The sequence below is a fragment of the Aotus nancymaae genome, unplaced genomic scaffold, assembly GCF_030222135.1.
Source record: "Aotus nancymaae isolate 86718 unplaced genomic scaffold, 86718_ANA_hifiasm-v0.15.2.pri h1tg000040l, whole genome shotgun sequence".
NCBI classification, from domain to species: Eukaryota; Metazoa; Chordata; class Mammalia; order Primates; family Aotidae; genus Aotus; species Aotus nancymaae.
In genome coordinates this window covers 31,196,741-31,209,677 of record NW_026988454.1, presented here as the reverse complement: position 1 = coordinate 31,209,677, position 12,937 = coordinate 31,196,741, and the positions used below count along the sequence as shown (strand labels likewise).

The window sequence follows — 12,937 nt, the reverse complement described above, 5'->3', positions numbered from 1 at the left end:
ACTTACTGTCTCAGGGCGAGGCTTAAAGGAATGTTAGCTTTCACTAAAAAAAAGGAGTTTTGCTTAATAGGGCAATGGTTGTCCTGGGAATCTTTCTGTTACTGCCTTAACCCTAAGTACTTTCACGCCTCAAAGAATGTTGCCATTCTTTTCACCTGAGGCTGTCCTACTTAGCCCCACCCTAATGGACCAGGAGGTACAGGCATCCCCCACCTCTCTCTGCTACTCCTTAAGCTTCTCTAATTCCAGGAATCTAAGTCAGTATTTGTGGAATTATATGACCTGCCATCCTCATCTTTATCACCACCATCATCATGATGAGATGTTGTCAGCTCTTGCTTCATACTGACGCAAGTGATTTATAGGCATTGTCTTCGTAGCCACTCTATGAGACAGACACTGCTATTAAACTTATTTTACTATGAGAAGTCTGAGATACAAAGGAGTGAAGTAACCTGCCTGATGTCTCAGAACAAATAAGTGATGGAGTTGGCATTCAAACTCTGGATTGTCTGACTCTAGAAGCAAACAATGAGCCATTATGCTAAAAGGCACGAATTGGAACACTTTCCCAAAACCACAGCTTCTCTCTATACTAGCAAGAAAGAGCTGGGCATCCAAATGTGAAGGTCCTGATCTTCCAATGTCACTCTTAGCCTCTACTGTCATCTGTTTACAAGACACCTTACCTTTCAGGTTTTAAGACTTTTTTATCTTCACTCTTACAGGCAAAGTAATTTGGGGAGAAAAAAAAATGGTTGCTTTGTCATAATGACTCATTTTATGTTCAGGCTTCAGTTTCTGCTCACCTAATCCATGCTGCAATAAGCATTTATTCTTTACAGTCCTGAGCATGACTCATGATACAGCTGCTCTGGTATGTGCTAACATCCATACTCCTCTCACTAAGACACATTTAGTCCCTCAGCTGTTAATAACCTGCCCGACAGCCTCATGAGTTTTTGTACACTATATTTACTAAGTGACAATTTTAGGAGATGCAGATGCTGAGACTGGTGACAGATGTGCTGAAGTTTATCCATTAGAAGTTTAGATTAGAAAGATTACTTCCCTAAAGCCTCCCCCCAACCCCTTTTTTTCCTGGACAGTCTCTGAAGTGGAAAGTCTCTTGTCAAAAACAACAATCATTCAAATCAAATAATGTGAAATATGAAATCAGGGGGAGTTTCACTCCCAACTCTAATCAGCAGTACAGCATTATTATTTTCTAATTATTACGAATTTGCTATCAGTATTTTTGGGATGAACATTCTAAACTGGGTTGAAATGACCATTTATCTCTTGACCTTACTCTTATTAGTACTGCTGTCACTCACTGAGTTGACAACACATTGAGATGAGAGAGAGAGAGAGAGAAAAGGAAGCACGGCAAGAAAGCTATGATTAGAAAGCAAAGGAAGCCCAGTGAAATTATCTAGAAAAAAAAAGTCCCTCAGGCATAATTAAACCAAAGTTTGTTCAAAGATTAAAACTCTTTTTATATTGTCTTATTCTGCCTAAAACATTGCATTAGGATACATCTTAGCTTTGAACTTAGCTACAGAACCCGATATGAATGAATGAAATTACAGATTTGTAAGCTGACATTTTTCTTCAAGAGCTATGTCAGTCCATCATACATTCTCTGATAATCTTTCATGATTTTATAGGATCCCCAAAAGTACCAATTAGGAATTTGACTCTATTCACATAAAAATTTTGGTTTCAGAAAAAGACTAAATAATTACATGTTTACTGAGTGCCTAATATGGGCCAAGGCACTTAAACAAAACTTAAACACAATCAATACTCTAAACTTACTCATTATCATCTTGAAAAAGAAAAGCTCTATGTCTCTGAGTACTGTCTGCCTGCTACACAGTCCTTAAACATTCTCTTGAACTTTCTTGTCAACATATTGTAGAACTATTATATAACATATGAAGAAGAAAATTTAAGGCATATCCTAATAGATGATCCATAGATAATAGAATAGATCCATAGGATAATTTAAGGACTATCCTAATAGATTATCTCTGTATTCTTGTTGACCTGAGAAAATGATTGCTAATAAGAATTGAATACTTGCTTGATTGAACTATTATAAGGGCAGGTATTACACGACAACTTGGTCATGTTCCAACTAATTGGCAATACCTCCCGCATTATTCTCCACTTACCATTAAACTAACAGTTGTTGGACGCTGAATATGTGCCAAGCTGTTCTAGATACTAAGCTACAGAAATCAAAAAAAGACACAAAGCTTTTCCCTTACAGAGCTTATGTTCCAGTGGGGGCCAACAGATAATTAACAAATAAGTAAAATATCCACATGCTTAGATGTTGACAGAGCTAAGGAGAAAAATAAAGAATGTCTGGTTTGAGGGAGCTGAAAATTTGAGTAAGATGGTAAGAGAAGACCTCACTGAGAAGATGGCATTTAAACGAAACCTGAAGGAGGAGAGGGAATGAACTATGTGGACTTCTTGGGAAAAACACTCTAGGTGAAGTGCTTGAGCCTGTTGTGTTTAAGAAACAGCAAGCACTGGGCACAGTGGCTCACACCTATAATCCCAGCACTTTGAGAGGCCAAGACGGGCAGATCATGAGGTCAGGAGATCAAGACCATCCTGGCTAACATAGTGAAACCTTGTCTCTACTAAAAATACAAAAAATTTGCCAGGCATGGTGGCATGCACATACAGTCCCAGTTGCTTGGGAGGCTGAGGCAGGACAATCACTTGAACCCAGGAGGCAGAGGTTGCAGTGAGCCAAGATCGTGCCACTGCACTCCAGCCTCAGCGATAGAGCGAGACTCCTGAAAAAAAAAAAAATAAATATATAAATAAAAATAAGAAACAGCAAGGAGCCGGCGTGGCTGGAGGACAGAGGGCAAAGGAGAGGATGTTAGCAGGTAGCAGGGCTGAGGCATGGTAAGGGTTCTGACTTGTACTCTGAGTGAGATGGAAAGACTTGGAAGGTCTGGAGCAGAGGCAGGCCTGGCAGGCCATATTGCAACTGGGTCACTCTGGCTGCTGTGTTAATAGATTCTGTGGGAGGAGGAGGAGGAAATGAGGACACTGGTTGGGAGCCTATTTCAGAATCTGGGTGAAAGATCTACTGTCTTGGGCCAAGGTGGCAGCAGTGGTGGTTATAAGAAGTAGTTACATTCTGGGTATGTTTTGAGGGTACAGCAAAGAGTATTTGCGGATGCATTGGTTATGGGATGTGTGGGAAATTTCAGCTAAGATGCTAGGCAATCTTGTTTGATTTTTTTATTATCTTACTCCATGCTTGGAATATAAATTCTAGAAGGTTAGGAAATTTATTCTTTTCACTTCAATACTCCAGCATCCCTGGCTCAATACTATCTACACATTAAAGATTAGTTGAATGAATATAGGAAGTAAAATAACACAAAATAGCTTTTAAAAGGGAGATGGTTAGTTTTATTTTAAGCTCTCTGAGTAAAAAATTTATATTGTTGCATAAATTGTATATACTCTAGTCCTAGTAATGGTTTCTGAAGAGAAATTGGTAACCAGGATCAATTCGAAGTTCATAAAGACAGAATTACTCTTAATGGACTCAAAGGATAGTAACTGATCAATGCCATAATGTTTTCTCAAAGCCGATCTCAGAATCTGCTCCAACACTTACATTTTAACCTCTGTCAAATGGGAGTCAACGTAGCCCCTATGCATCTTATTAATACTTCCATGAGGAAAGAGAATAACCCTTTCTCCAAGACAACTGGATGGACACCTGTCCAACTCCTGAAACTTCAGAAAACTCCATCACCCATAAATAAAGCACAGGGATCTCTCTCTACTTAACAGTATCACCACTACTGGATGAATTTTAACAGGAACTGTGGTGATCCTATACATACTAAAAACATGCTTAAAAAGCTAATGGGGGCTGGGTATGGTAGTTCACATCTGTAATCCCAGCACTTTGGGAGGTCAAGGCAGGCAAATCACTCGAGGCCAGGCATTTGAGACTGGCCTGACCAACATGGCAAGACCCCATCTCTAATAAAAATACAAAAGTTGACATACTAGGTGAGCATGGTAGCACATGCCTGTAATCCCAGTTGCTGAGGCGCAGAGGTCCCAGTGAGCCGAGATTATGCCACTGCACTCCCGCCTAGGTGACAGAGCAAGACTGTACCCACCCCCGCCAAAAAAAAAGCTTATAGGGCAGGAAAAATAAAGGTCTATTAACTATTTCATCTTTCAGAGATTCAGTTATTTTCTTTGGCTAAATCATTACAGTATTTTATGAATAAAGTAAGTGACATTCTACTAAATAACTTACATTGCCAATTATGGCAGGCCCACACAATAAGAAGGATAACCACCATGCTAATTTGTTGCTAAATGGGATAATATATAGTGAAGTGTTTAGGACACTGCCTGGTCCATAGTTAGTGCTCAATAACTACTGTTTATCATTATTGCTATTATTTCACTGAATTTAGAAGAGAAGGACTGGCACTAATTTTGACATAGTGCAAGAAGTATAAGAACAACAGGGCAGTAAATGTATTAGCCCAAACTAGGATAATGGCAGAGGCAGCCAATATAATGGCACAGACTCTTATCTGAAATAAGAGTCTGCTAGATTTCTGACTAAATGGATTCAGGGATGGAGTATGTCAACTTCTACTTACCTACTGGGCTAGTTGACAGTAGATAACTGAGGCTCCAGTTAGAGAAATAAGCTGAGTCCAGACTGACCACTGGGTAGCTACAAGTGCCCCAATATGTCAGGATAGGGACTAACTAGTCAGTGGACAGCACTGGGTCAGCCAAGGAAGAGAATGTTTTATTCTGCAAAAGATCTAATAGCTAAGCTGCTAGTCAGAAAGAACATAGGGTCTCTAGCAGAAGCATAAAAAATGGCTGAAAGAAATAATGTCTTAGGGTCAAAAATTAATTGGTACAATTAATTGGGATACAGAAATTACCAGGATGAGTCTATTTTGGAGTGAAAGATAATGAATAATTTAGTTGTATAGATGTAGAGTTTCAGGAAACAGGGAGGCATCCACTGCCTTACAAGTAGCTGGACATGTGGAATCCATATTTAAACAGGAGAGTGAACCTGTGAGAAATGAGATTCCCCACGCCACTCCTGGAAACACAAAATTAAAGCTTAGAAGAGAGAGAGTGAAAAAGATGCAGAAGGCAAGAGAGATAGTTTGAGGGGATAGAATCAGATGGAATAGGGTGGCTAGAGACTTTACTACGTACAAAGCTTTTAAAAAAGAAAAATAAAGCTTTTAGAGTACAAGTGCCCAATGAAACTGACAGAATAATCTCATACTTGAAGAATTATGCCTGATTTTGTGAAAAATTGAAGGATAATGCAGAAAGAGCAGCCTACATGACATAATCCTACTATAAAAGCATCAAAGCATGACTCAGAGATTTAACCCACAGGAAGTTATTAATAGGTCCTTTCTGTTTGCAAAATAGTACAAACATGCCATACCACCAAGAACAAAATAATCAGACCTTTATTCTCCCTCTCTCTACCTTGTTTTTTTAAAATATGTGGATTAAAACAATCTTTAATGATTTCAATGTTAATTTCAACCCACATCCAACAGTAAATAACCAATCTCACTGGCTATCCATTTTAAACTTTGCTTTGCCAGCTTTTGTGGAATGGTGTCCAATTTTTTTAACTTGAAAACTTTAAAGTTTGAAAGTCGGTAAGAGCTGACATTACCAACTGTATTTTGTTTTCAAATTAAGCACAGTCCAAAGATTTCCTATTAAGTGGCAGCTTTTAAAATTTTTTTCTTTTAAAAAAAATTTCCACTGCTGTCATTGCTTCTATAAAGCACAGTTTATAGATAGTGATCAGGTGTGCCCTTTGATATTCTTTTGGTAGTGAAGACTTTTTAGAAATCACCCTCATGTACTCTAAAGCACAGTTGAAATTAGATGTTGAATTTTAAATGGCTGTTTTACAGATGTATAACATATATGCATGTATATTTGCATATATGCTCATTCCTGTATTTATGAAGATTGAAAGGAGCCTCTCAAGATTTAGTTCCAACTATGATGGTTTAAATGAAAAAAAAAAAAAAGGGCAAAAAGGCACAGCTTTAAAATGCAAAGAAAATAAAATTAATGCAAAGAAAAACATTAGAATTGATATATCTTCTTTAAAATTATGACTGACAATTGAAAAAAGAAATGAGATCGAATTTTTAAAAATTATGATATTTCATGGCAGGGGTAAAAATAAAGAGAAAAATGCCAGGTGTGGTGATGTGATTCTGTAGTACCAGCTACTAAAGAGGCTGACGAGGATCAACGGAGCCAAGGTCAAGGCTGCAGTGCATTGTGATCACACCTGTGAACAGCTATTGCACTCCAGCCTGGGCAACAAAACAAGATCCCATTTCAAAGACACAGAGAGAGAGAGAGAAGAGCAAAACTATGTATATCATTTATTGGCTCACCAAAAAAGTTAAGCTGTAATAATAAAATACAATCATCTAAATATTATATAATCATATAATAATCTGAAAAGCATGTTGGGTCTCTCAGCAAATGCCTTTTTTCCACCTGTTCTTGCATATTGCCCTGTAGTCCCACTTCTAACCCTTTGAATGGCTCCTTTCATTCTTTAGTTGGGAACTTGGGTGACACTTGGCAGAGCCAGGGCTGGGTTAGGCACTTCTACAGGCTCTCAATACCCCTGGCGCATACCCATTCACAGTGGATGCATTGCTCTGTATTATATTACTAGTTGCTAATTGCTTATCTGCCTTCCACTAGACTACACCTAGCTCCAGAAGGCTGGGTGTCAACCTTTATTCATCTTTTTGTCATCTTTTAAATACAATATATGGCATATACAGTTTTTGAATATGTAAACTAATGAGTCATGTCCTCTGTTATCAATATGAATTGAAACATGGCATTGTACATTAAGAAAAAATCTAGTCACACAATATACAAAGCTAGGCAACTTTTAGGGAGAACTGCAAGCTCAAAACTCTTAAGTCTTACATCTTTATAGTATAAGTAAAGACATTTTTGTTTCACCAGCAGCATATTCATGCTTTCCACAAGAAACTAATGATTGGTTTTGTAAGATAAAGAAACCCAAATGGAAAGATGTGAGTTAAGTATGGAAAAGCTAATTCACAAAGTGATTTAAACCATAAAGGAATAATCTCCTGACCTAGGAACTCCTTCTATTCAAGCAGATATGAATCCACACTATAACTAAAGAGATCTCCAAGTATGAGACCTGATGGAGTGGAGGGGGAAAGGACACAGTCATGGACTTGAAAACAGAGTGTAAGTAACAGCCACCCTAACATGGTAGTCAGTTTCTTATTTTTTCTCATCTTCCAGCTTCAGCAGTTCTGCCTTCACCCTCTTTCAGAGTTCTGGTTCACTTGTCAAAGCAACCCTACTAGAGAGCAATGGGCATATTCACAGGAGGAAGGGAGAGCCCTGATGACCACAGACAACCTGCTCCCCAAGAACCTACCTGCCTGTCAGGCCGGGGAGGAAACTCTAGGCACAGAAGAACAGCAGAGCATGTTCACTCCCAATTGAAATCTGTGCCTAAAATCCTCAGAAGCAAAAGAAATGACCTCATATGGCCATTATAGCAAAGGACAGAAGAGTTGAAAGGATGTAAACAATAGCAAAAGACTTAAAAACCAGCTTCTACTACATTTCACACATTTGGGCTTTGGAATAAGAATAATAAAGGGATTAGATATAAGTCCCCAATTGAAACATTAACTCTTACAAAATATAGTTCTACTTTAAGAAGTTACAGGTCATCTGTGGGGAAAATTTTGATACCCTAAGTCAGTCTAATTTTAAAATACCAGGCACTCTGCACACACACATACTGACCAGGCATTTTATCTTTTCAAGGTACATCATTCAGGTATATTTCGAGAGAGTATCCTGTTTCAGCAACTTTACATAAATGGACATCGAAGTAAAGGAGGGGTTGGCACCTGCTTCCTTGCCCAATGTTCTAGAAGACAATGACTGTACAATCTCTAAGTGCTCTAGTTTCAGCTTCCTGCTAAGCTAGTCCTGTGACCCAGGTTCCAGTGATTATACGGCAAATATTACAGTTGCTAATCTTTTACAAGAGCCTTAGGTAATAAGAGAAAAATCAGACACCTCAACACATGCTTTTCATCGTAGCAGCCTGGTAGCACCTGTCTATAAGTTCAATGGCAGCATTATTTTAGCAGAGAAGGCAGTTAAGTGCCCTAGCAGTGTATAATCTCATAACTTTTCACGTAAAAAAGAACCATATGTTTACTGTCCTTGCATTTCTTGGTAGTAAAATGTAAGCTGTACCATCACTCCACTCATATATCTTTCCCTCCAGTGCCACATTAAACTGTGATTGCAAAAAAAAAAGGACCCTAATCCTGAGGCTAGAGTTTATTGTTACTTAAAACTTAGCCCTATGTTTATATTGTATCAACACATACTAAATTCCGCTTCATAATCCACCTGCAAAATTCATAAAGGTATGCAAGAGATCACGGTATTATAGTAACATCTAAATCAGTGCTGTGAATACAGGGCCTGGGGTACCTAGCTGTTTCTCCCGTTCCTCACGTCGCTCCCGGGCCAGCCGTTGCCGGTCATCAACACGTAACATGGGCGGAGGGTCTGAAAATGAGATTAAAAAAAAATGAGAAGAAGAGTGGATTAAAAGAAAGAAAAAATTCACATTGATAAATATCCAGTAAATCTGAAGAATAAAATACTGCTACACTTTACAACAATAAGTACACGTGACTAGAGTTACAGTGATCCACTCAATTATTAGAAATTTTCTAAGGACTTCCAAGCATTTTTTTTCTATTTGAAAACATTATGTAAAATCATGACATAACTATAGCTTTTGGCTATTTTCTTCTAACAATATAAATGATATTTTATGTTCCTAAGCTACCAAACTTCTATTATTTTTATGCTTTAAAAAGTCTGTTCCTTAATGACCAACAGAATCCTCAAGTGGCTTTATACTGAACAAATGTTTGCCACTTAGAGGTGAAGTGCCCGAGTCCAACAGACATGCATTTAGTTTCTGCCCTGTCACTCGTCGCCGGCCAAGGTACTTACCCACCTAAGTCTCAAGCTATGAGGTGTACTTTATTACCTGTAAAATAAGGATACAATAGAATCTATCTCGCATTGTTATAATGACTCTTAGTAGAGTGTGTAGCGTGTATGTCCCAGTAAATCACTGAACATCTACTATGGGCTAGGCACTGTTCTGTATACTGAAAAGACAGCAGTCACCAAAAAAGACAAAAACCTGAGACTTCATGGGATTTACATTCTACTTGGGAAAAAAATCTGATAGACAAGATAAATAAGTACTATACATGGAATGAAAAAAGGAGAAAAATACAGAGAATATTAGACTGAGATAAATGTTAAGGAGACAACAAAGAAATGAAGGGGATTATGACATGTCAGGAAAAGGATGTTTAAATTTTTAGATGGAGCCCAAGGAAGGCCTCACTGTGATGATGATGTTCCATAGAAAGTAAGTAAAAGGCCCTGAGGTTGCAAGGACCTAATATGTTCCAGAAACAAGAGGGAGATCTGAGGGACTGGAAGAGTGAGATGAGTAAGTGTCAAGGTGAGGACCCTGTATTATACTCTGAGTGAGATGTGGGTGGAAAAGAGGAGTTCTGCAGGTTTACAGGCTCACTCTGCTGCCGTATAAAAACAAAATAATAAAAATGATCATCATAATAATCACACTTAAAATTAGGTTTCTTTTTCTCTCTACTAAAATGACATTAGAATTGATATTGACATTTTTGGAATCTTGTGTTAAAAATGGGACTCTACATAATAATGCAGTAGAGACAGGATGAGTGCGGTGGCTCACACCTGTAATCCTAGCACTTTGGGAGGCCGAGGCAGGTGGATCACCTGAGGTCCGGGGCTTAAGACCAGCCTGGCCAACATGGGGAAACCCCGTCTCTACTAAAAATTAGCTGGGGATGGTGGCACCTGCCTATATTCCCAGCTATTCAGGAGGCTAAGGCAAGAGAATTGCTTGAACCTGGGGGGCAGCAGTTGTAGTGAGCAGAGATTGCACCATTGCACTCCAGCCTGGGTGACATAGTGAGACTCTGTCTCAAAAAAAAAAAAAAAAAAAATACAGTAGAGACAAATAGTAGTGCTTTGGCAAAACTTAAAGGCCTGTAACCCAAATGTCTTTTTTCTGTTTTTTTTTTGAGCCAGAGTCTCGTGTCATCCAGGCTGGAGTGTAATGGCATGATCATGGTTCACTGCAGCCTCGACTTCCTGGGTTCAAGTGAATCCTCCCACCTCAGTCTCCTGAGTAGCTGAGACCACAGGTGTGCACCACCATACCCAGCTAATTTTTGTATTTTTTGTAGAGATGGGGTTTTGCCATGTTGCCCAGGCTGCCAAATGTCTCTTGAAATTTACAGAATTTGTACATTTAAAGAAAATAAAACTGTGTAGAAGCCCATTAGGAGCCTGCATAAACCAGGCAGTGTGGACGATGAACAAGACTAGGAGATGGTTTTTAAAAATTGGTTAAATGGACCCCTCAATAGCCTATTATGATAAATATTTGTCAGATCTCCTAATCATTTATGAAGTTCCACATATTTTTTATATAGGAAAATATGGCTCCTGGTCCTAAAAGGTTTAATTTGGAAACGAGAAAATGGAGTGGACATGTAGATCCTCTCAGGTAATTTATTAAGAGCCATCCACAGGAAGTGTTTGCTGTCATTTGTTTTGGTGAAAGAAAATGGTGGCCATAGCAAAATGGCATTTAAGAAAGAACTTGGGGCAAAAGTCAAGATGAAGTTAAAAGAAAGACCTTTGCCACTTAAAAGAAAGACCCTTATCACTTTAATACTCCTTAAATAATAAGAGGTTTACTCCCTCATGTAAACTTTTTTTTTTTTCTTGAGACGTAGTCTCACTCTGTCACCAGGTTGGAGTGCAGTAGTGCGATCTCAGCTCACTGCAACCTCCGCCTCCCGGGTTCAAGTGATTCTCCTGCCTCAGCCTCCTGAGTAGCTGGTACTACAGGCACGTGCCACCATGCCCAGCTAATTGTTGTATTTTTTAGTAGAGATGGGGTTTCACCATGTTGGCCAGGATGGTCTTGATGTCTTGACCTCGTGATCCACCTGCCTCGGCCTCCCAAAGTGCTAGGATTACAGGCGTGAGCCATGGCGCCTGGCTTTTTTCTTTTAAACAGGATCTTTCTCTGCCACCCAGGCTGGAATGCTGTGGTGTGATCATGGCTCATTGCAGCCTCAATCTCCCCAGTTCAAGCTATCCTCTTAGCCTCCCAAGTAGCTGGGACTACAGATGTGCACAACCACATTCGGCCAATTTTTTTTTTTTTTTTTTTTTTTTTAAATGAGACAGAGTTTCTTTGCTCTTGCTGCCCAGGCTGAAGTGCAATGGTGTGATCTCGGCTCACTGCAACCTCTGCCTCCCAGGTATAAGTGACTTTCCTGCCTCAGCCTCCAAAGTAGCTGAAATTACAGGCATGTGACAACAGGCCTGGCTAATTTTGTATTTTTAGTAGAGACAGGGTTTCACCACGTTGGTCAGGCTGGTCTCAAACTCTTGACCTCAGATGATCTACCAGCCTCAGCCTCCAAAGTGCTGGGATTACAGGCACGAGCCACCCTGTCTGGTCTCGGCTATTTTTTTTTTTTAATTTTATATTCAGCAGCATCATTTAACCGTTTTGCTAGGAAAAAAAGAAAAAAGAAAAAAAATATTTGTAGAGATGGGGGGTGGGGGTCTCACTATGTTGCTAAGCCTGGTCTTGAACTCCTAACCTCAAGTAATCCTCTTGCCTCAGCCTCCCACAATGCTGGGATTATGGGCATAAGCTGCCACACCCAGCCTCATAAAAACATTTATTTAATTATAAAAGTTGAAAATCAACTTTGTAAAAGCCATATGAGCACATTATGGAAAGTCTGTAAAACAGACGGTTTAATTACTTTCAAAATTCCACTGACAAATTCTGTTAGACAATATTTCAACATTAGTATGTGACATGTCTAGCTTACTTTCAAGTACATGTCAAATTTCATACAAAATTTTGAAAAGAAGGCTTTAATAACATATGGGACACATGCCACCCCCAGGCATCCTACACCAACCCTGACAGCCCCAAGTTATAGTAATAACTGGTGCTCCTGCAGTAATGAGGCAATGCCCAATTATGCAACATAATGCTTCCCTGTGAACATTATATTTGAATGTATATCCTGAAAATAGTGCAAGAAGTGCTAGTTTTTCCCTGATTTCTATGCTATCATTTCATATGAAAATTATACTCTTCACATGTAACAAACTGCATCTTGTTTGGTAAGTTCATATGTAAAAAAACCAAACTTTTATACATTTAAATGCTGTAAATAAGGCCAATGCTTAGGAGGAAAGCAATAGTTCCTGGTTTTCCATCAACATGAGTGCTGAAACAATTACTACCTATCTGGAAATAGATTTGAGGAAGTAAAGAAATGTAAAGTTCAAGACATATAGTGGTTGTGATATACTAGATGATTTTGGTTTGTTTGGAGACCTGGCATTAGAAAATATTGAATTGTAGAGTGAAAAAGTTATTCAGTGTAGGTTGTTTCCATCCTTCTGTTTCCATTAATATCAAAGTCTCTTGGGTGCTAGAATGTCATTAACACCTGTGGCAGATTAAAGATGGCTGTGCAGGAGCAGAGTCTTAACTGTTTTGTTCCCTGCTGCATTCTCAATGCCTAGGGTTGTACTTGGCAGAAAAAGATATTCAATAGGTATCTGTTGAATGAATGAATGAACAAACAAACAACAAACAATTTTAGCTAACTCTCAGAGTCTTTAAACTTTTATTAAG

At 38.8% G+C, this 12,937-nt stretch overlaps 1 protein-coding gene across 11 annotated transcripts in view; it reads right to left on the bottom strand.

Annotated features, from left to right (window-relative positions):
- The window catches only part of MAP7 (microtubule associated protein 7), a 198,332-nt gene that overhangs the window by 55,728 nt on the left and 129,667 nt on the right, over positions 1–12,937 (bottom strand). For all 11 annotated transcript variants that reach the window (XM_012474404.2, XM_012474410.2, XM_012474405.3 and 8 more), the window contains one exon: positions 8,611–8,688. In XM_012474404.2, coding sequence (XP_012329827.2) covers positions 8,611–8,688 — 78 coding nt within the window. The remainder of the gene's footprint in view (positions 1–8,610; positions 8,689–12,937) is intronic.